The 25,188-nt window shown below is 41.2% G+C and overlaps 1 protein-coding gene across 1 annotated transcript in view; it reads left to right on the top strand.

Moving 5' to 3' along the window:
* UST (uronyl 2-sulfotransferase) overlaps nucleotides 1-25,188 on the top strand; it is a 283,170-nt gene that overhangs the window by 155,077 nt on the left and 102,905 nt on the right. Inside the window, exon 5 of the mRNA XM_077811788.1 lies at nucleotides 16,582-16,735. Coding sequence (XP_077667914.1) covers nucleotides 16,582-16,735 — 154 coding nt within the window. The remainder of the gene's footprint in view (nucleotides 1-16,581; nucleotides 16,736-25,188) is intronic.

Genomic DNA, 25,188 nt, shown 5'->3' on the forward strand with positions numbered 1-25,188 from the left:
AGGTAAATGTGAATCCTCTGAAGTCTGTTTATATTGATGTGTTCTTCTATCATCTGTACCATGCACATTACTGCCTACTCTCACTCCTATTTTCATTTTGTTAGTTATTATCTTCTAAAAGAATGAAAACCTTCCAACAAAAAACATTCATCTTTCAGTTTAAAAACCACTGACCTTAATTTCTTCCAGCCTGGGGCAGAAACCTGGAAAGGGCCCCCCTTTTTTTTTTTTCCTTAGCACATCACAACATGGCCAGTCTTGGCAGAAATAGCTAGTGTTCAATTAAAAAATGTCTAAAAACTTGCCTCAGGGTACAAGAATGTTTCAGGTCAGGATTGTTAGAGGATAGTGCAGGAACTTGGAAGGAACATGTTTGTAACTGCCATGCAAAATACTTTCCCAATATCTTATCAGATCAGAGGACCAAAATATAGCAAGGATACAAATATTTTCTTGTTTAAACCTCAGTTAATTTCTCAAATATAATACATATAAAATTTGCTTTATGCCGCTTTCTAACTCTAATCTCAATGTCTGGATTATTTCTCCAGTGGCTCAAATCAGGGAAGCAGTATCAAGGCAGGGGAGAAAATTAACTGTAACCATTAAAACAAAGTCAAAAAAGCAATTTAAAAACAGATACTTTTAAAATCATGCTTTATATATTTATTTGACAGTGTTCTGGGAAGCTGTCACTGGCGAGTGGGAGGAAAGGGAGGGTGTCTTAAATTGCTGGACCTGGAGGTCCTTAAACACATGCCTAACTTTAAGCATGTGAGTATTCCCATTGAAGTCAATGGGCTGTTCATGTGCTTAAAGTCAAGTATGCTCTTAAGTCCCTTTCAAATTTGAGACTGTAATTTCTACAAAATATCTTTTAATTAAAAAAAAAATAGCCCTTCTGGTTGTGAAGGTAACCACCCAACGTAAAAAGGTGCGCAATGCTGTCTTCCTGAGTATTCAGACAACTCGAATACTGATAGATTACAAAAACTCAGGTCATTTTTTTCATTTCAGAACCATGAAACTGACCAAAATTAAGTCAATTTCACCCATTTCTGTTTGGGAAGATTCTGAGAGGCAGCAAAGGAATGCACACAGAAAGGTGGTGGTAAAACAGGGCAAAGAATCTAGATCTCCTGGCTAGCAGGCCTGTGTGTTAGCCTTCCTTCCAAGTGCATTATATGATAAATAGGAGTCACTGAAAGCACCTCTTAGTGCAACTATTTACAGAGGATGAAACCCCACCCCCTTAAAAAAAAAAAAAAAAAAGGCAACAGACCACAAACCCTGCATCTAGGTTGAGAAGTGGAGATCCCTCTTCCTCCAGCAGCAGCCTGGAAGCTCGATAATAGAGTAGTGGAGACAACTTGCTCCTCACTGTTACCCACCTCCTAGAAATCAGGAGGCCACAGAGTAAGGCAGACAGAAAAAGAAGTCTTTGATAGAGGAAGGGTTTCAAAGGTATAAAATACCTACCATCTGAGACTGATATGAAACACAGATGACTGAAGAAGGGCTAAGACCACCACTGTGGTGAGAATCCTTGACTCTTCCCAGGAAAAGGCATTGGCTTCTACCAGGGAACAGCTCTTGCATCCCCCTGATCCTCTGTATTGGCCTATTAGGTATTGGTCATGTGTTTTCAAACTCTGAGGCAGAACACATTTAGTTTTCCCAGCATATTTTGACTCTCTCGCTTTTGCTTTCTTGTAGATTGCAGAGTTTTTACAATGTCAGATCAAACTAGGGGAACCGTATGGCTTAGAAAGTGCTGGCTGGGCTGTTCTGTAGAGACAGATATAGCTAATGAGTACCATTCTGAATGAACAGTTCAACCTGGAACACTTTTACAGTAATGTACCATTTATAGTGCACATTTAATACCTTTTCGGTAACATACCAAATATACATACAATGGGGAAAAACATGTATTAGAATCCGAGTATAATACTTAGTACTTCACATCCTGAAAATGTAAATGTAGAAAATCTGCAGATTGATAAAGATTACAGCTAGGGAAAGTGGAGAAAACTCTCTGACACTGCTTCACTACTCAGTATAATCCTGCACATAGTCATTGTAACTAAGACTAGAAATCTAAACCATTGATGCCTATTTTAATTTACACTGTCAATTCTTACTAAGAAAATACAAACCCAAAATAAGCAAAACCACCATCACAAACTATAAATGTGCCTTATAAGACCCCTACATATTATGTAACTACTGTTTAAATCAGCAGCAGGGCCAGGAGCTACAGGGAGAGCAGCAACATCTGCTGCCATCCCATGGTGGAAGGAGCTGGGGTGCAGTGATGAGATGGTTTGTAGTGAGAGGGGATGCTGCCTGGAGCAATCGGAGGCCCTGGTGCTGCCATTCCGTGGGGAGGGGAGGGTGTCTCCCAACTACAGGAGGTCCCATTGCCCAGGCTCAGCACTTCACTGGCAGATCCCAGGCTCTGACATTCCACTCTGGAGAAGTGCCTTTATCCCAGTGGGAAGAAAGAGGGGGGCTGCTCAGCACCCTGGTCAGCTGTGTGGCAGAGATCAGTTGAAGCCTACTTGTGTTCTGTCACCACTACTTCACCTCCAGCAATGAGTGGAGGAGGAGAGAGAGGAAGGGGGATCAGAGGCCAGAGGGATGTCAGAGGAGCTGCGGATCTGGGATCTGGCAAGCTGGGGTCAGAGGGACTGGGGAGTGAGCCGGGGGAGTCAGGAGAAAAGAGGGCAAAGAATGAGAGCTGTCACTACTGGGGACCCAAGGGATGAAGCGGGCAAAACCTAGCCCTGTCCTTTCTAGGAGCTGTGTGCTGGGGCGAGGATGCCAGCACAGGGGCTGGCTAAGGCATACCCTAGCACCTCAGTCTGCACTGCTTCTGGGGCCATCCACATTGCCCCTGCCAGCCTTTGGAAGCAGGCTGCCCTCCCCACGGAACCCAATCATCACACTTCAGGTGAGCCCCCGAGCATTGCAACAAGCCTGGATAGAGCCTCCCACAAATGCAAAGGCAGCATTATCTGGGCTGGGGTTAGCTCCAAAGTAGCCCGAGTGAGCGTTGATGCCCACAGCCTGCGATCTCCTGCTCTGCCAAAGCGCATTGATCACCGACAGAGTGTGACTGCCGATGTACCAGTGCGCTCGGCTCTGCCGCTGAGTGGAGCGGGGAGCAGGCAGGCTGCACTACGGACTGAGCATTGTGATAGTGAATCCTGCTGAAATGAGCAGAGCACTTTGGTCATTGCCCATCCACCATAAGTTGGGGCCCACCCAATTTTTCACTCCTAGTTACACTCTATCACAGACCATTTCACCAAGTTACCCATATATTGAGCCCAATAACTGTGTCTGACTAAAGCACGTCTTCCATAAAGGGCATCATCCAGTCTTGATTTGAAGACCTTAAAGATGGGGAATCCACCACTCCCCTTGGTAGTTTGTTCTAATGGTTAATCACCATCAGTGGTAAGGGTGGTGCCTGATTTCTCATTTGAATTTGTCTGGCTTCAGCTTCCAGTCCGTGCTTCTTGTTAAGTCTTCCTCTGCTAAATTAAAGAGCCTTTTATTTTCTCCCTGTGAAGGTACTTAGACACTGTATGCATACACTCAGTCTTCTTTGAGTCTCTCATGGTAAGACATTTTGTCCAGCGTTCAAATCATTTTTGTGGCTCTTTCCTGCACCCCTTTTTCCAACATCTTTTTAAAATGTGGACATTAGAACTGTATGCAGTATGCCACTCTTGGTTTCACCTATGCCCTACTGAGGGGTAAAATCACCTCCCTTCTCCTACTCACCTGTGTTTATATATCCAAGGACTGCAAGAGTCCTTTTTGCCACAGCATTGCACTAGGAGCTCATGTTGAGTTGCTTGTCCACAATGTCCCTTCAGTTCTTTGCAGAGTCACTTCATTCCTGGGTACAGTCCCCTACTTTGTGTAATTATGACCTCCATTCCTTGTTTCTACATGTATACGTTTGTATTTGGCTGCACTATATGTGTTGTGTGTGTTTTAAAAAAAATTTTTTTTGAACTTTTATAGTACCTTAAAAGCAGGTAATTGAAAGTGGTGGTGGCAGTGGTTGTCTTATCACTTTTTTCATGGAAAATTGACTGATAAATGTAACACTTTTTTGAAGATATTTTTGCCACCTCTATTATGTACATGTATTCTCAGATTGCTGCCTGGAATGTGCTGAGAGCTTTCAACTCTTATTGAATAAAGGTCCCTTAATTGGTTTTTACTGCAATTGCATTGGATTAAAACATTTTTCCCCTGTATTTCCAAAGAAAAATTCTCATGCTCACATACTAATAAGAACATGTTTTTCTGACACATGTAAAGATATGCCAGAAGCTGTTGTTAATAATCTAGGCTCTGTTCCTGCAGTGAACTCCACATAAGCAGACCCATCCACCTCTGCAGAACTCCGATGAATTCAGCAGGGCTCCATGGAAGATAGAAATCTGCCCTTCTGGGGCTCATTGCAGGATTGGACCCATATCTAGCTTTTTTTCCTCCTCAAATTAAAATCCCCGTTCAATACCAGTGTTGAGTATATTCCTTAACTTTTCCTTTGCTTTTCCTTTTTAAGGAATACATTGCTTTTTCTTTTTAAGATTGTTTTTTTCTATTTAAGGACTTTTCTCTATGTATGTAAAGTAACATTTTTCTACAATAGCAGCTGCAATATGAAATAGGGTCCAATTTAATATTTCCAAAAATGCATATACTTCAAGGTAACAAAGATATAAATGCCTGTAATTTTGTTACAACCGAAAACATTACGGATCGATTGAGTCTTGTGGTTACTGGAAGAAGTGCTGAATGTTTTGTGCGGCTGGAATAACACATAACACAAAATGCTTATTCCAGAGGAGCTGAATGAGGAGGAGGAGTTCTTTGTACTTGATCATAAATGTCGCTTAGTATCAGTCACTTCATGAGAGGGATTGCTAACCAAACTTAAGCAGGAAGAAGCTTCAACTGTGCATGTAGAGCCCTTTTTGGACTCTAAAAACAATAACTAAATCAGCCTGGGCAGCTACTTAAGACACGTGGTGTATGTCCCAAATATCACAAATTTCAGAATAGCAGAAAAAACATTTGCAGGGAGTCATGTGAAAGGTAGCAGAGTCAAGGCCTTCTTGGTATGATGTAGGTCAAGCTTTTAATATGACTATCATGCTACTCATCACCTGGTCCAGAGCTAGTAGAGCATTTGGTCCTGTCACCAGCACACACAATGGGTGTTGCTGCAACTTTGGACCACAGACAGCAGATCCCTGCTCAGGTGGAGTTGGAGGCGGAGCTTGCCTCACCCTGATATTGTGTAACGGAACATTACAGAGGAATGTGGTATGCTTTGGTTCAAAGGCCTGTCTCTGCCAATGACTGGCAAGTCGCAATTATTAGTGTAAAGATTGGCTGGCTGAGTTCATAAGACCTAGATCCATTAAAAAGACCACTTGTATAGAAAGATGCTTTTTCATGTTTATTACAGCTGTGAACTCTTCACTTTCTGAAGTAGTCACAATCCACTTGCGAGCAACCGTTTTTGTTGTTAAAAAAAAAAAGCCCACAAAATTATGTAGCATTCTTTTTCAAATAAGAAAAAGAGTAAATTTAATTATAAGCTTGGTTCTTAATATTTCTGTTTCAGTTCATTCCAGCTACTTGTCTTAATCCAGTGTGAACAAATGTACATCATTAAGATTTAAGAATTAATTCTCTCTTCATTAGAATGCTGTGGCTTGAGTGCTGTTCTGTTTCATTTTTTACTACGTAACAGGAAGCAGCAGTGACTTTGGAAAACGTAAAATTACTTTGGTTTCCATTTACATACCACAAGTCCCCCTCCTTGTGATTTCCCCATGTTTGTTTGTTTGTTTGTTTGAATATAGTTCCAACATAAGTAAATTTTTGTCTCCGTTTCCATCATTCCTCAAATATACTATTGTGTGTGTGTTTTGTTTTTGAAAAAGTATTTCTCAAGAACAAGCATTCTTTAACTGTTATGCTATTTTCTTAAAAACAGGCACTGCAGCTAACACAGATTTATTTATGTGTTAAATTATCTAGAGAGGCAGGCACTGTAGGATACAGTACTGCTAGTAAGTTTGAACAGTTTACCTCCACTCAAAAGTAAATTCTGAATTACTGGTAGAAATAAAGCATGCTCTCTGGTGCTTTATATAAAAATATAAAAGCAAAATTCAGTTCAGATTAGTCCATAACTCTGATTTCCAAATAGTGTCCACTTTCATTAGTGAAGTAATTTTGTTTCCATACTTATATCCTTCAAAAAAAAGTCAAATATTGACCCTTTCCTCAAATAGCTGTAGTTCTGTTACACCTGGGGCTAACCTTTGAAGCTGAAAACATAGAGCAGTTTCACAGTGGTGTCAGAATACCTCCCCCCCACCCCCGCCTTTTTGATTGAACAGCTTTCTTTCTCCAACTCAGAAGCAGTTCAAGAGTTCAATTTTAAAAAATGGTTTGACATTCCCAGAGTATCCCTGAACGATAATATTATAGTAATGCCTGGAACAATAGTTAACGTTGCTGAGGCAGGGTTTCTATTCTAAACTCTGTTTTCAGTTACTCATAACTGTTTAAAAATGTGGCCATTTAAGATGAAATTTTCTAGCCCTGGTCTCTACAGTAGACAACATTTATTTTCTACTTTCGGGAGGAAGTATTAAACACTGAAGCCTGTGTTTTAGTATGAGTAACGTTTCAGAAAATTATAGTTTCTGCATTATAAGTAATTAGTGCAACCTTTTAATGAACAGTTATGCATCTGAAATGGCTGAGAATATAGAAAGTTAAAATTCAATGGAGAGATTCCCTTAATTGAAGAGAAGTGTCTTTGATCTGTTCAAAACTGATTGAGATTTTGCTGATTTAAGAAGCTTTGAAAGTTGCACTTTGCACACACAATGTAAATATATCACTTAATCAGTGATGTGTTTGAACCATCACACAGCAACGTTGGGAAGGGAAGTAGTCTGTGCTGTGCATGTGTGTGCTGCTGATGTGACTGAGTACTGAATGCACACATCTGCCAAGATACAGACTAAGTGTATGTTGAATGAACCAGGCTTTAGTGCATAGTAAAAAGTGAGAGTATAACAGCCCTAGTTCATTCACTGCTTGTTGGCTAGCACAGTTCAGTTGCAGGAGCACTTGGATGCACACCTGGAGCGGTGTAGAGTATTCTGATATTATCTAGCTAATAGATCCAGGTTTATGGATTTTTTTCTTAAGACAACTTTCTCCTTAGGAAATGCCATTAAAAACTATGTTAAGAGAAAAGTTAAGACTGCATGGTAAAACCCTTAAGTCAGGAAATGTCAAAGTTGAATGCACAAGCTTAAAACTGTAGCTTTTATATATAGTCATTATACACATTGTAAGACATTTTCTATCACTTTGCAAGGTCCATCTTGTAGAGTGCATACTGACTGAATGGCCACCAGGTGCTACGGTCCCTCTTACCTCTTTTTTTTTTTTTTTTTTTTCTTCTTTTCCCCTTTTGAACTCAACCTCTTAATGACAGTAACCATCACTTAATGGAAGACTCAGCACAACTACTGTGTGCTCTTTGGCCTTTCGGTATTCTGGGGCATTTTTGAAAAACACTGTGTGGAATAAGGCAGTCTGAAGGGGGTTCCACTCACCACAGATGCACCTCTTTGTGGCTGGGTCTGGGAATTAGCTTTTGCGCCATCTAGCAACCCTTTCTTTTGGTTGTTCAAGCTGTGACCCCTCTGGCTGTGACCAAGAGTACTCCCTCTTTGTGACTCAGTCCTCTGGCCAGGTCAATATACAGTCTGCCCCCTCTTCTAAGGTAATTAAGTCCTCCTGGACATGCTGTCCGTATGCTGTCGCAAGTAGTCTTCTATTCCAATTCCAGGTCCTGTACCACTTTGCCAGTGGTTGGAAGGGGATCCCAGGTCCACCTATTAGTCTGGTTCGAGGCCGGGGACCCTATGACTAGCAACCTAGGTCTGCTCAGTCTCAGTGCCGGTTGTTGTTTCCCTTGATTCTTACTCCATCTCTATCTTCTTGCCTATCTCTGGGTTTACCTCCAGTGATTCAACTGCTCCCCTGGGCTACTTCATTCCTCTAGGCCTCTTGTAAGATTCCCTAGTCCAGAGCAGAACCCCGAGACTTATCCTACCCCAGTATCTCTTTTTCGTCCATGGCCAATTCCCCCTTCTTTTAGAAAATGACTGGAGATATCTTCCCTGCAACCCCTTTCTGCCCTTGCTTCCCTACTTTATACTCCTCTTCCAGTTGGGCTTATCTGCCATTAGGCTTTATCAATCCCTGGTTCTGCTCCAGCTGCAGCATATAAAGTTAATTGGCTCCTTGTGGCCCATATTAACCCTTCTGTGGGCTGAACACCGCATCAGAGGCAGCATAGAGCATTCTATCAGATTATTGTAACCTTGGTTTCCCAGTGCTATCATAAATGTGCTTCAGATATATCAAAAAGTTATAAAGTTATAACTGTTTATAGTTTTTATAGTTTAAAGTTATAAAGGCTAAAGTTATATTAGCCTTTTAAGGACAGTTTGTTGATTAAAGGGACATTGTTAACCTGAAATCTAGTCAGTTGCATAAAATGGATTAAAAGTTGTCAGGTGTCACTTCTGAACTACCTACCTTTTTTGTGTAGTTTTTACATCCACATTGGTTTTTATTTTTAATTTCTTCCTCTCCTCTTCTGCTGCGTGACCCACGCAAACAGGAAAAAAGAACTGACTATGGCAGGGAAGCAATGAAACTGGTTGTACACAGAGTGATGTGAGATGCAAAAGCAAGCAGACTAGAGAAATATATTCTTCTCTAATCTTTCATTTATAATTGCCTTAGACATAACAGTAGAAGGGAAAATATATATATGAAGCACACTGGGCCTTGGGCTATAACAGCAGCCCTGGGAACAACTACAAGTTATGGGCTACAAACTGTGGGATCTGGGGAGAACTCCCTGACTCCTGCCTGGATGTACCCTCTGCCCCCCATGGCAGGAGATCTCAGCACTGACTGAGCTGGGAGCACGTACAGACAAGCAGAGAGAAGGCTGCTGGACTGTAATCCTGTTCTATGTTCTTTACAGAATAAAGTCTTGTTCCTGGGTGTTTGTCTGAGTGGGTCTGGTCTGAGGTGAACACACACCACAGAGTACATAAAGGAGCCTCAGGCCCAGTTTCCCAAAGTTGTGTAAAAAGTCACAAGGCAGGCTTCCCCTATCTTGAACAACCTCATACTGGGCCAGTGAACAGGAAAGGGGGTTACATATATATTTTGATGGAAGTGTGATTTGTTGGTAAATTGATCTTGTCCCCTTGAAATGAGTCTCCGATAAAGAGTCAGTTCACAGGTTTGCAAGCTGTGGTCCATGCAGCACTTGCATGTGTTCTATGGCAGTGGTTCTCAAAGCTGGTCTGCCGCTTGTTCAGGGAAAGCCTGGTGGGACAGGCTGGTTTGTTTACCTGCCACGTCCGCAGGTTTGGCCGATCGCAGCTCCCACTGGCCGCGGTTCGCTGCTCCAGGCCAGTGGGGGCTGTGGGAAGAGCAGCCAGCACATCCCTCGGCCCGCACAGCTTCCCACAGACCCCATTGGCTTGGAGTGGCGAACCGCGGCCAGTGGGAGCTGCGATCGGCCAAATCTGTGGACACAGCAGGTAAACAAACCAGCCCAGCCCGCCAGGGGTTTTCTCTGAACAAGTGGCTGCTTGCCACAGAGATGTTATGCAGTTACAAATGGGAGGGGATAGTAGTGTCTAGAAGAGAATAGTAATAGTAATTCATTTGATTTCATATTTGCTAAACTATTGTGGTGTCCTCAGCACTATACAAGGCACAGATGAAATCCTGTTCTGTGCCTAAGGCACATACAGTCTAAGGGCTTGCCTATATAGTGCATTAGTGTGTACTAATGCACTAAGTGGGGTGTAAATTCTAGTGCTCACTAGCATGTTGCACACTAACTGATCCATGTGGACCCTGCTGGCACGCCCTGTAGCGGCAGTCAAAAAAGCAAACAGAATGTTGGGAATCATTAGGAAAGTGATAGATATTAAGACAAAAAATACCCTTGCCTCTGTTATAAATCCATGGTACACCCACATCTTGGGGCGACCAGATCTGCATGCAGTATTCATCTCAAAAAAAGATATATTGGAAAAGGTATAGAAAAGAGCAACAGAAATCATTACCGGTATGGAACAGCTTCCATATGAGGAGAGATTTAATAAGATTGGGACTTTTCAGCTTGGAAAAGAGACGACTAAGGGGGATGTCAAGGTTCCTTCCCCACTCTGAACGCTAGGGTACAGATGTGGGGACCTGCATGAAAAACCTCCTAAGCTTATCTTTACAAGCTTAGGTCAAAACTTCCCCAAGGTTCAAAATATTCCACCCGTTGTGCTTGGATTGGCCGCTACCACCGCCAAAAAAATACTGGTTACTGGGGAAGAGCTGTTTGGAAACGTCTTTCCCCTCAAAATACTTCCCAAACCTTGCACCCCACTTCCTGGACAAGGTTTGGTAAAATGCCTCACCAATTTGCCTAGGTGACTACAGACCCAGACCCTTGGATCTTAAGAACAATGAACAATCCTCCCAACACTTGCACCCCCCCTTTCCTGGGAAATGTTGGATAAAAAGCCTCACTAATTTGCATAGGTGACCACAGACCCAAACCCTTGGATCTAAGAACAATGAAAAAGCATTCAGTTTTCTTACAAGAAGACTTTTAATAGAAATAGAAGTAAATGGAAGTAAAGAAATCACCTCTGTAAAATCAGGATGGTAGATATCTTACAGGGTAATTAGATTCAAAACAAAGAATCTCTCTAGGCAAAACCTTAAGTTACAAAAAAGATACACGACAGAAATAGTCATTCTATTCAGCACAATTCTTTTCTCAGCCATTTAAAGAAATCATAATCTAACGCATACCTAGCTGGATTACTTACTAAAAGTTCTAAGACTCCATTCCTGGTCTATCCCCGGCCAAGACACAACATACAGACAGACACAGACCCTTTGTTTCTCTCCCTCCTCCCAGCTTTTGAAAGTATCTTGTCTCCTCATTGGTCATTTTGGTCAGGTGCCAGCGAGGTTACCTTTAGCTTCTTAACCCTTTACAGGTGAGAGGAGCTTTCCCCTGGCCAGGAGGGATTTCAAAGGGGTTTACCCTTCCCTTTATATTTATGAGAGGGGAATATGATAGAGGTCTATAAAATCATGACTGGTGCAGAGAAAGTAAATAATGAAGTGTTGTTTACTCCTTCTCTTAACACAAGAACAAGGGGTCACCAAATGAAATTAATGGGCAGCAGGTTTAAAACAAACAAAGTATTTTTTCACACAACACACAGTCAGCCTGTGGAACTCCTTGCCAGAGGATGTTGTGAAGCCCAAGACTGTAACAAAGTTCAAAAAAGAACTAGGTAAGTTCATGGAGGATAGCCAGGATGCGATAATGTCTCTAGCCTCTGTTTGTCAGATGCTTGGAATGGGCAACAGAGGATGGATCACTTAATGATTACCTGTTCTGTTAATTCCTTCTGGAGCAACTGGCATTTGCCACTATCAGAAGACAGGATATTGGGCAAGATGGACCATTGGTCTGACCCATTATGGCCATTCTTATGAAAGGTCTGTGGTGCATGTTACAATGTAGTCCCATTTCAAACTGTACTACATTACTGCGCGCTCTGAACTGTTTAGTACACACCAACTCGGTCCACATGGTCCAATGAGTGTGCAACTGCTAGTGTGCACTAGAGCTTACATCCCAGCTGGTACACACTGATGCACCATGAAGACAGGTGCTAAGAGGGAGGATGACTTCCAGTGCTTTTTAATGTAATCTGCTGACTGTTTGGTAGACTATGCAATTTACAGAGGAATCACTATTTTATGATGATATTTCCCAAAATTTTAACTCCAGAAAATGGTATTTCTGGCACTGATAACAGAGCTCCAGAAATTTTAGTTAATGCGTGTAGTGTTGCCAACTCTTGCACTTGCGCCAACTCTTGTAAGCCTTGCACCGTTTGATGTGATTTTTCTGAAAGCCCCAACTTATGGAAGCCTTGTGTTTGGGGTGAGAACCTTAGCTTTCATTGAAGAAAAGCCTGAAAAAGTGATTCAAGTGTAGCCTAAATGCTCAAAAGCTACAAGGCAAATAAAAAGTACCCAATTAAAAAAAATACTCATGATGTTGGTGGGCCTGACTTGTGATTTTGAATACTTGGGTTGGCAGTACTGTGGGTGGAGAAACACTAGTCTGAGGATTGTGTTAAATAAATTACTGATTGCAGCACATCATCTTTGGGAAGGTCCTCATGAGCCTGCTCACCTCTGGTATTTTGGATAGAAAACAGGTTTACTTTGCCCGAAATAGATATTGATACTTGACATTGCCATGCCCTCCTATTTCTGTTTCTGTAAATCAGACTTCCTCTTCAGAAGATTCGTTTTGATATAATTTAGTTTTTAGAAAAATTGAAGCACTTACCAGTTGTCATAGTCATTTAAATTAACAGTGTCTTTGTGCAGTCCTCTTGTGAAGCCCTGCTTCATGTCTGGTAACGTGAAATGGCACAGTGGTCCTATGATAACGCTACAATTTAATTAAACGTGCAATGTTTCCTGGATAATTGTGCTATAAGCGTTATTGATTCTTGGTCACGCACAGCTGTAAAAAAAAAAAAAGAGGTTGTCATTTCTTTTTAAGGAGAGTTGTGTGCTGATGTAGACTGGTAGTGCATGACTGTCAGAACTCCATTACAATATAACTAACTTTAGCTTTAAACATATTAATTTATGTACAGGAACTTTTTAAATGAGAAGATTAAGATGTAGCAAAAGTTCTTGTATTGCTGTGAGGCTGGCAAACTTGTTTCCCTCAAGGAAGGCAGTTTGCCTGAAGAGATGAGTAAACCTGATTCTTTCTGTGTATATTTTAGCTACTGAGCTGGAATACAGAAACTGCTTGAAATTCAATGGCTAGTTCCCCCGAGTTCTAGTCTCACCTAGAAACGAATGTAATTAAAGTATGTAACAGCTGAGAGAAACTCTCTAAGTTATTGGTAAAGGATCTGTCCTCCATTTAAAAACCAAACAAATCAACCACCAGTTGTTTTTGTAATTCTTTCATTGCTGTTGTAATTTAAATGTGATCTGCAAGCAGATTTCAGCAGAGCTTTCATTCAAATAAATAGGAAAATTTGGAACACACTGGAGACTCCCTTTCCAAAGAAAATTTGCAGCACTTGGCACATCATTCAACCTTCTAAATTAATTGTAAAATGTTAACTACTTTTTTTCTGAGAACAAGTAGATGTACTATTGATGAGTATAAGTATCATGGATGCCCCAAAATCCAATGGTTATTTTGATAACTATTCATAAATTATAGCTGTAAACGCAACAGTTAAAACTATGATATAATATGTAATTAAACCTAAAATAACTGGGTTATTATATACCACAGTAATCAGTTAGGATTAGAAGTTAAGTATAGAAATAAAGGGGCAGAACCCCAGCTCCACTGACTTCAGAGGACAATTGACACCCGCTGAGGCTCTGCCCCAGATTGTTGTAAAGTTATTGCAGCTGAGCCCTACAACATAGTTAGAATGATCAGGGGCCCTGCATATTTATAGTCCAATCCTAATGCCATGGAGGGAAATGGCAAAACTCCACTCACTCAGTCTGAGGAGGATATGGCTCAGTATTACTGTTTGTTGTGTGCTTCTCAATACATGTACTTTATGCATGAATAATATATGATATATAATCATAGAACAAAACAATTCAGGGTGTATGAGTACAGCCGAGGAGTATTGTTCATATGATGGTTTATATTATTAGCAAAAGGTCCTCACGCTGAAAACTTAAATAGGAATATAGGACTGAAAGAGACTTTCTGGGTCGTTGAGTCCGGCCTCTGGTATCAGACAAACTTGTCATATAATCATGTTCAATAATTTATCAAGCCCCTTTTTAAAACTAGTCCAGTTGCTTGCTTCCAGTACTCCTATTTGGAGGCCGTTGCAGAACCTCAGTCCTCTGATGGTTAGAAACCTTCTAATTTCCAGTTTAAATTTCTCCAAGGCCAGTTTATGCCCATTTGTTCTTGTGACAACATTGTCCTTAAGTTAAATATCTCTTTTCCCTCCGTGGTGTGTTGTCCCTCGTCGCAGCCCCCCACCCCCACCCGTGTATTTATCCAGGGCAATCATAGCCCCTCTCAGCCTTTGTTTTGCTGCCTAACAAATGAGTCACTTTTAGACTCCTCTCCTACAATAGGCTATCCATTTTCCTGGTGAGTCTATTAGTCCTCTGCACTTGTCCTAGTTTGAATTAATCTTTCTTGAATAATATTTAGTTTGCTTTTATTGATGTTTATACTATATAACATACATGTATAATTATATTGAGTTTACTTTGCTAATCTTTGTTGTTGCTGTTAATACCCTGAAGATGCATCATGTCAGGCAGCTGTTGCTTACCATGGATGTTTGCATTCTGGAGCTGAACAGTTCAGATAATCGTGTAAACACAGCTTATAATATTTCAGACTCCAACCTTCTGTTAGAAAAAATGCATATCTGTACAAATGCCAAAACAGACTTAATTCCGAAAGAGGTCTACACTCATAAAGTGCTCTAATCGGGAAGTAAGTAACATCCTGGTTTCTAAATCTGGAAGTTCAGTTTTTTATGTTGTCTCTGCAATTATAGCACTGAAGCTGCAAAAGCTGATCTCAGATATCAATCCAACTGCTCACATGCATAAAGTTAGCCATGTGTATAAGCACTTGCAGGCTTTACTCACTGGTCTGTGGGCACATAGAGAAGAAGATGGAGCAGACTGGGAAGTCCTATAGAATAAATATCAAGTACACATTGCTATACACATTTTTCTTTCTTTTTTTTAACTAAAATTTACATTTTAAAAACTTTTTCCTGGTTCTGTATTATTTATAAAATGTTCTAACATTTCATTCTCATGTCTTAGTTTAGAAAATTAAGAGATGCTTAAAGATTAGTTTTATTTCCCTCTTGCTAAATGACAATTGCAATTTTCTCTCCTCTGATCAATTTTTTTTCCCCTGAAGCTTTGAGTCCCAATTCAGAAAAGTATCCTTATTCACAAAATCATATTAAGCATGTGCTTATGTTCTATCAAACTCAATGGCACTGAAGCACCTGCTTAAGTGCTTTCATGAATCAACATGTCATTTTGTAAATTTTAAATACTAAAACATTCCCCCCATCCTTAGTTCAGACAAGTTCCCAGTTGGGGCCACCCTAGGAATACCTCTCTCCCAACAGGCTCTACTCCCATTTTTGCTGTCTTGAGGCTTTTGTAGCCTGCAATATCCCCTTTTCACTTCAGATATTTTAGCTGAAGGAGTAACACAAGCAACTTTCTTTCTCTCACTATTGGGTTGGTGAGGTAAGCCTGTTCTCCCGAAGAGGATTTCTTAAATTGAGAAATATGATTACTTTTCCAGCATACTAAAAACAAAAGATATGGTAGAGAGCCAGCTGTCTTATCTTCCCCCCACATGAAATTAGGGGCGAGGGGAGATTGTAAACCATTGCCTCACCCCGGGAGATAACAAAAGAGAGATCCCAGCATCTATTGTAAGGGTGTTCTTGATCTAGAGAGGAAGCCCTGGTTTATGGCTTCATCTGCGAGATCTGAGGGCTTAGGTTGCATTTTGCTTTTGTTTTAATGATAGTCCCAACTTTCGCTACCCCTTCCTTTTCCTTAAATCTCTATGTACTGGTGATTCATATTTTAAGTTCTTTGTGGCAGGGGTTGTCTCTTTATAGATAGATATCTCAACATGCAAAGTTAAGGTGCTAAATAAATAATAATAGCCATTAACAAAAATAAGGAAAAATATTTGTATAAGCCACAGCATATAAAAACAATGAATTCCACCCAGCTCTGTGAAGCATGATTTTAGTTCTTTCACTTTTTCCAAGTGAATGCTTCTGCAACAAGATTGAGCATTGCAAGCTGGCAGCTGTCATCTCTCAGATCATGGCCTTTATTTTAAAGATGAAGGTGATTGCAGGGCCACCTTGTAGAACTCCAAGGGTTGCATTTTGTTTCCATTTCAGCCACCCCTGCCTTGTCATGATTTCCCAGATGGGAAATTAGTACATGGAAATATGAATCCAAAGAACCAGATTTAACTGCAGAAACTGAAAAATTCAAGGAGAGAGCCCAAGTAGAATAAAAGTTGTCATAGTTGCTCTTCATAGTAGGGAGCGTTTCTCTGGCTGAAATGTGTGTATCTTAATACAATACTGTAATTATCTTCCAGCTTAAAGGGGCTTTATGCACTCTTAGAAGGAGTTGAGGCACTTTTACCATTAAGAACTTCTTCATACAACTTCTAGCCTTCATACAACTTCTAATCTTAAAGCAGCTTTAAACTTGCACAGAGAACAACTTTTTAAAGCATTTGATTATGAGATGTGAATGTATGTCTGCAAACATCTAATGAGATCTACACATTTCCCCCACCAGGTTTGGAGGAGAACAGCCTGTGTACATCAATATTATTAGGGATCCTGTCAACCGATTTTTATCGAACTATTTTTTCCGTCGATTTGGAGACTGGAGAGGGGAGCAAAATCATATGATCCGCACCCCAAGTATGAGGCAAGAAGAAAGATATCTAGTAAGTTCTTTTAAATTAAAGGCTGTTAACAAAATACTTATTTGTTCACCATCCAGATAAATAATTACAAAAATTGAAACAGGATGTTTGGAAAGTTAGAGAATGAATTATCTTTCGTCTCCCTTCAGCCATTCCTGGTGTAGGGCTTCATGTTAAGTTGTATAGTCTTGATTTTAATCAGGCTGTATAGAGCATATGCTGTCTTGATCAGGAATATAATTATCTATTTGTCATGTTAGAGAGATGTGGTGAGTGAGTTAATACATTTTATTGGACCAGCTTCTGTTGGTGAGAGACAAGTTTTTGCGTTTAAATAGAGCTCTTCTGCATACAACAATGGAAGACATCTAATTTGTCAAGATAACTGTGAACCGGGTCCAACTGCCACTGAAGTTAATGGAGGCTTTCATTTACTTAATTGGCATTGGATTAGGCCCTCTATTTGTCATGCTGGATATTTGGGACTGAGACCAAGAATGTCAGTCATGCAGTTTCACTAGAGTAGGGGGGTTCTCTCAACGCATTTTTTGGGTGGCCTCCGAATGTGGCCACCAATTCTCACTGGTGGCCACACTGACACTTTTTCCTAAAATACGTAATTAACTTGAGGAAAAACAATTAAATATGCACAGACACACATCCAAATCCTTGTAATGTGTATTTGTAGGGTTTTTTTGCAGACTCAGTAATACAAATAACGCTGCCTCCCCCTTTGCGAGTGATATTTGTATATTTGTTAATATCACAGCACACTTAGTACCTACCTGGGAGGCTGTGAAAAGTGATGTGATTTTTAACAAACATACAGGTATCACTTTTCACAGATAGTTAGTAAGTTTGCTATGAAAAATGATACTTGCATGTTTGTTTATCACTTTTCTCATTAAGCCCTGGATGGAGGGGACACGGCGGGAGGCGGCAGGGGCCAGAGGTGATGGTGGGATGGATGTGGGGATGGGGAGCCAGTTGGGGCCTGGCGCAATGAGGGGGTGGATGCAGGGCTATGGGAGGCAGCAGGGGTAATGGGGATGGGTGATGAGTCCAGGTGTCACGTGGACAGAGCCAGGACCCGGTGTCTTTTGCCATGCAGCCAGGGCCAAGGCTCAGCGCCCGCGGCCAGAGCTGGGGACAGGAACTGCGTGGCCGGAGCCATGGCCTAGTGTCTGTTGCCACTGTTGCCTAGTGTCTGTAGCCGGGCCGGGACTCAGTGCCCACGGCCAGAGCCAGGAGCTGGGGACAGGAATTGCATTGCCGGAGTCAGGGATTGGAGTCTCCTGCCACGCAGCCAGAGCTGTGGGTCAGTGCCCGGGGACCAGTGTCTGGCACCGCATGGCCAGAGCTGGATCTGGGTGCCAGAGCCCATGGCTGCGTGGCCGGAGCTCAGGAACAGAAGATCTGTGGGTTGGCGCCTGCTGCTGTGCAGGTGGGGCAGGGGATCAGTGCCAGGGGCTAGGGCCGCACAGCTGGAGCTGTGGGTCGGCGTCTGCCACTGCACGGCCAGACCTTGGGACTGAAGCCTGCTGCCACGCAGCTGGAACCAGAGGCCGGAGGCTGGAGCCCTGCAGCTGGAGCCCAGGGCCATGGGGCCAGAGCTGGGGGGGTCAGTACCACTGCCCCGCGGTTGGAGCCCGGGGCCGCACGGCCAAGCTCCTGAAGTCCCACCGCTGGAACCTGCTGCCAAAACCCCCTCCTTCCAGGTGGTCAAGAACTCACCTTGCTCCTGCAGCGTTGTGCCCCACCTCTCTCCAGAGGTGGTGCGGGGCACTGCGCATCCAGGAGCAACAAGGAGGGAGTGTGAGAGGCTGATGCTTTGCCCCCTCCCCCAATCACTGCCCAGGAGGCTGTTGTGGCCCCGTGAAAACCTCCTGGTGGTGCCAGGTGGCCGCATTTGAGAAACGTTGCACCAGAGTGCTTAAGAAATTTGGGTGAGCCTAAAAATTTCATGTTCTTCCTGTAAAGCTAAAGTAGACTCAACCAGCTGCAAGTGGTGTCTTTCACAGACTGATCCGATTCCAGTTCTTGATTTTATTTGCTCAGCTTTCTTTTGTGACATAAATGCTACTTGTGGTTGATCTTCTGTTCTGTGGAATATACGTTTGCTAATTTTGTGTTTTTTACATTGATACTGTGTGTGCTCAGCAACTTGAGAATAGTAGACTGCCTGAGGTGACCTGTTGCACACCCAATGTGTAGTATACACATAATGTCTCAGCAAAGACAAAAATATGGAGTTACATCCTGACCCCATCACAGTCAGTGTTGAAACCTCCCATTGGCTGCAATTGTGCCAGCTTTCACCCATGATTACCTAACACATTGGGTGTCATTAGGTATAAATATAAAGCAGTATGTTCAAGAAAGAGTTTGAAAGCTAGAAAAGATATTTTGTAATTAAACGTTAATTTGAAATTGCTCTGCTTACAAGTTTCAGAAATAAGCTTTAGCCTGCTCCAGCACCATGTAAGGTTGCTGCTTATTGCCACATGGATCGGTTCCAGTTTGTGGATATTTAATTCTTTTTCCAGAGCTGTGATTGTCCTCACCAGCTGAAGTACCACAGTGCTTACTTCAAAGTTCAGAGACAACCAAGGAAAAGGATCCCTAGGGCAAATTTGTGATAGGGCAGCTTGTTTCTTTATTTTATGACCTTATAGAAAATGGTACAGGATCAAAATAGATGAGGGTCTAGAGAACAACAAGAGAGAAAAATGGCATAGAATCATAGAACTGTTGCAGGGAGTTAGACGAGAAATCATCAAGTCTATCCCCCTGCACTATGGCAGGACCAAATAAACCTAGATCATCCCTGACAGGTGTTTGTCTAACCTGTTCATAAAAACCTCCAATGATAAGGGTTCCACTTGGAAGCCTATTCCAGAGCTTAACTACCCTAATAGTTAGTCTTCCCAAATATCCAACGTAAATCTCCCTAGCTGCAAATTAAGCTGATTACTTCTTGTCATACCTTCAGTGGACATGGAGAACAAGTGATCATGGTTCTCTTTATAGCAACCCGCAACATATTTGACGACTGTTATCAGGTTCCCCCTCAGTCTTCTTTTCTCAAGACTAAACATGCCCAGGTTTTTTAACCTTTCCTCATAGGTCAGGTTTTCTAACATGTTTTATCATGTTTTTGCTCTCCTCTGGGCTCTTTCCAATTTGTCCACATCTTTCCTAAAGTGTGGTGCTCACAGTTGGACACAGTACTCCAGCTGAGGCCTCCCCAGTGCTGTGTAGAGCAGGAGAATTACCTCCCATTTCTTACATATGGCACTCCTGTTAATACACGATAGAATGGATGTTGTGAAGGCAAAAATTATAACTGGGTTAAAAAAAAATTAGATACGTTCATGGAGGATAGCTCCATCAGTGGCTATTAGTCAAGATGGTCAGGGATACAAACTCATGTTCTGGGTGTCCCTAAACTTCCAGCTGCCAGAAGCTGGGACTTGATGACAGGTGATGGATCACTTGATAAATTACCTTGTTCTTTTAATTCCCTCTGAAACATCTGGCACTGGCCACCATCGGAAGACAGGACAATTGGTCTGATCCAATATGGACATTCTTATGTTTGTATGAATGATATTTTTCACAGCTGAATCATCTTGACTCATTCAGTTTGTGATCCACTGTAACCCGCACATCCTTTTCAGCAGTTCTACCGCCTAGCCAGTTATTTCCCGTTTTGTAGTTGGGGATATGATTTTTTTCCTTCCTAAGTGAACTGTTTTGTATTTGACTTTGTTGAAGTCAGACCAATTCTTCAATTTGTCGAGGTTGTTTTAAATTCTAATCCTGTCCCTCCAAAGTGCCTGCAGCCCTTCCCAGCTTGGTGTCATCTGTAAATTTTATAAGCATATTCTTCACTCCATTATCCAAGTCAAGAAAACATTGAATAGTGCTAGACCCAGGACTGACCCCTGTGGGACCTCACTATATTATCCATGCCTAGTTTGACAACAAACCACTGATAATTACTCTTTGAGTACAGTCTTTCAAACAGTGGTGCGCCCAATTTACAGTAATTTCATCTAGACTACATATCCCCCATTTGCTTATGAGAATGCAATGCAGGACTGTGTCAAAAGCCTTACTAAAATCAAGTTATAGCTGCACATTATCTGCTTCCCTCCTATCTATGAGGCCAGTGTCTTAAAGAAAAATAAGTAAATTTTTTGGAGGGGCAAGGAAGTAGATGAGGCACAAGATGTGTTCTGTACCCTTTTTCACACCACAACTCTGAATTACTTCTGCACAGCACAATTCACAATAACCATCCTAGATGAGGTCAGTTTTACCTAAACAAGGCTATGTTTTTGCATGTAGCTGAGCTGTGGGTTTTGTTTTTCTCATTTGTTTGTTTTTTGGCTCTGTTACTTTTATCATATGGCTGCTTGGGGTACTTGCATGGGTTACACTAAGCATTTTAAAATTTTATCACATCTACTATATAGTTAAAAACTCATTTGTAAGTGTTGAAAGTATTTCTGCATTTACTGTATGTCTGGGGATATTAAGAGTCAGCTTGGGTCATTGCTGACATTCTCATGCGTGTGCTTGGAAGGCAGACTAACAGCTTTCCATTATGTGTGCAACGTACGTGTGTTTGTGTTCTGTGGTGTGTGTATAGGACAGAACAGTTGGGAAAGTATATTTATACTAGAGTCATCTTGCCTTCCCTTTAGGAAAAAAATAGGAGATTATTGGTACACTTTGTGCTTTATCCTGCAAGGTGCTGACTGCCTTCTCTTGTCATTTAAATGGGTGGTATGGTGATTGGCACCTCTCTGCTTAAAAATAGGTGAGTATTTCATAAGGCTTCATGCAATTTAACCCATTCTTTAAGGCTTATGATTCACCAAATACATAAAGTTTCAGTATATTTACTTCCAACAGGCACTGTTACAGGATTGGAACTTCATAAACGTGTATAATTCATTGCTGTCCCTCTTGCTTTAAATGTTAATGGCAGAATGGAAAAAGATGCCCATCTTTGTACTCTAGCAAGTTTTCTCTCTCTCACACACACACAGACACACACACACGTATACACGTGTGTATGTGCACATGGACAGTTTGGTCCATACATATTTGCATGGACACAGAAGTTATAGGCACAAGAAAAAAATTATAGTAGCAGAAGGCCAGTAAAATGTTGGTGTCAGTAGCCCATTGTCTTGCTCAAAGAGCATTTTGTTCTTTTAGAGACATTGTCAGCAACTTTGTAAAGATTAATTTGTGTTTTTTGTTTTAATTTTCACTGTTCATAATGCTCTACTGGAAGACTGGAAACAAAATGTTCCCCTTTTGGACTCTGTCCTCCTCCTTTTGGCAAACTTTGATTGTCAGATGTCTTATTCAAAGAGGCTTGTTGTTCATGTCTGAGTAAAGTATAGGCCAGCTGCCAACAAAATTCATTTTAACAAAAGTCACTCGTTCAGAATGTTAAAGATTTTTGAAGATGTGTTATCTAACCAAATTTCATAGTATATAACTGCATCTTAACCCTTTCCTTTGTAGTGCAAAGAGGTGTATACTTATATTTTAACTGAGATTATGGGTTTTATGGCCACTTTAAAATCTGCTAAATCAATTGCTTGATCTAGTTGGGAAGAAAATAAGGATAAAATTTTTACCCCAGACATACAGCGTGGCAGCCTTTTAGTATACTACTGATCCTTGGGCAGGTTTCTGCCTTCAACCCTCCACATTTACTTCCTAAAGATTTTCTTTGGATGAAAACTAGCCATATAGTGTATGTTCTTTTCTGAGGGGGAATTGGGGGGTTTCAGAGGGTCATCTTAGTTTTGGGTAACCCCTCATAAAGCTCTTTAAATGCAAAACATTGCATTATAAGTGAGCTGCTGCTAGTGTAGTGGTGGTGTTGGTCATTGTACTACACATAAACAACTTGGGGTGGATTGTGCCTAGCCATGTGCTGATGTGCAAAGAGAGAGGACACGAGTGAGGAGGACAGGAAAAGATGGCCCTGTTCCCCTTCCCTTATGCGCCTGAACAGGGGCCAGGAAGAATACCAGTTCTTGGATTCCACATATATAAGAACAAGGGGAGTCTAGCACAGATCACTATTCTAGCCTGCCAAAAAGGGAGGGGGTTGGGCAGAAGGGAGTACGGGGCTGTGGTCCCACGCTCATCCTTCCCTACCCCCTTTTTTGGACCATATGAAATGTTGAATTTACGTACTAAATATGGTACAGGCAGCTGCTGCAAGGTGAGCTTCTCCACACAGCTCAGCCCGTTCCTTGACCTAATCTGCAAAGACCACTGTCTCTGCTGAAGTGATGTATACAGTCAATCATCTAAACAGCTCAGTCCTGGACTTCTCCAAAGGTAAATAGTGTTGATGTTTTAGTGTGTGTGACAGTATATTGGGAAATGTCTGAAACCACCAATCCCTCTTCAATTAGGATTTCAAGCACATTCACTGGGAGCTGTCCCACCTTATGTTCCCATAAAATTAGAAGTTCTTTTGGTTCCTTTGGGCCAAAATCATTTGCCCAAATGTATTGACTCTGGAGGCATTCAGTCCAGCCTAACTAAAGCAACTATGTCATTCACAGCACAGGTAAGGCAGCTTTTAAAAGAAAACTCCATCCATGAATTTAGTTTAGGCCCCAGGCCTGAGAGATCAGAAGCTAAGGACACCTCACAAAGAATATAAACTATTTGTATTTGAAAACTTTTGATTACAGTTGTTCTTTCTAAACTTCCTGCTGGTCATGGGCACCTTTCAGAAACCACTGGGATCATTTGTAATACGAGGAGTGTGAGAGAGAAAATATAAAAGAGATGTAAGGATCTCTTTTAATACTGACTTAACAACCTTTGATCTAAGGGCCAAATACAGAAATAATGTGTGAAGTGGTGTAAGTTTTATGTTATTAATTGGGCTTCAGGGAGTCTAACTGGGTCTGATTCTGAACTCATAGTTGTAAATAAATGTCAGTGTAACTTCATTGACTTCAACAGATTTATTCCCGTGTAAAATCAGAAAAACCCTGAGTCCAAAGGCATAATTTGCATACTAAAAGGCTAAAAGAGGGGGGTTAGCCAGAAAAAAAGAGCCAAGAAAGGATAATTTAAGATAATATCCTTCTTGATGGATCACTGGATGATGACCGGTTCTGTGCATTCCCCCCCGGGGCGCCGGGTGTTGGCCACTGTCGGCAGACAGATACAGGAATAGATGGACCTTTGGTATGACTCAGTATGGCCATTTTTATGTTCTTTTGTACTTCTAAAGTTTCATTATAAGTACCTGTTTTTACACACACACACATTTCTGAAAACTTTGGGATGAAATCTTCCATACTTGGTCTCTACCCAAAGGGGAATATTTTAAACAAAATCCTTCATCTTTTTCTTCTTTAAGTTTAGTAGTTAAAATACATAATCCCTTTCCTTCTTTTAAAGAAATTCTAATCACATTTTAGGCCTCAGTTCTACAAAATCTTACTTATACAAGTGGCCCCACTGGAGAGTCTCCCCCCCCCCGCCCTTTTTTGTCACCTTTAAATTAAACCTGGGAAAACAAATGCAAAAAAATGCATGAATGCTACATTAAGTACGGTTTCTGCTGCAAGTTTAGATACGCCATGTGGTACAGATTTGTTTTTCTTGTTAAATATGTAGATCATTTATTGAGGTCATTACTTTATGTGATAAAAAGCTCAAAATGCTGTTAGAACATCCATCTGCATTCCCCAAATTTGTGAATTTGACTAACAATGTTGTACTACTGCAGCGTTTTGCATTTGATATATGCATATTAATAAGTACATTTAAGTAATTAATAAATCCTCAATATTTGTCTAGCTCCGTTAATGTACTGTATTTTATTAATTAAATCAGTAATAAAATTTGTAGTGTTCATGTGTAGAAGAGAATTGGCCATCACAAGCATCTACCAATATCGGATCCTGCCTGTAGTATTTTTTCCTTTTTGTTTGGAAATTGAAAATTTCCAGTGAAGAGTCATTATTTTTTCAGCATTAAGGAACAAATTGGGCCCAATCATGCCACGCCCTCTATGGATGAAATTCATTCCTGTGTTTCTGTTAACTTCACTGAGAGCTGCGTGCATAGATATCTTGTCAGATTCAGGACCCTTGTTTCTTATTAAAGGGTTAGACTTTATTTACCATCAATTGTCAAAAGTTCTCTAAGAAGCACTGCTTGCAAAATTAAGATTGCTAAACCCAATATTTGTTGTATAATTTCAAATACTGTGATAACATTCCTTATGTTATTTAGCTTGCTGCAGACATGGCCTCATGGAGATATCAGGGCCCAGGAAACACTTAAGTCCTGGGTGCCCTCTAGCTATATTGTTTTCCCTATCTCCTTACATATGTATAACACCTTCCAAGTGAGGATCTCAAAGCAGATTACAAACATGAATTGATTAAACCTCACTAAATTCCTTG

Source organism: Eretmochelys imbricata, chromosome 3 (assembly GCF_965152235.1).
Source record: "Eretmochelys imbricata isolate rEreImb1 chromosome 3, rEreImb1.hap1, whole genome shotgun sequence".
NCBI classification, from domain to species: Eukaryota; Metazoa; Chordata; order Testudines; family Cheloniidae; genus Eretmochelys; species Eretmochelys imbricata.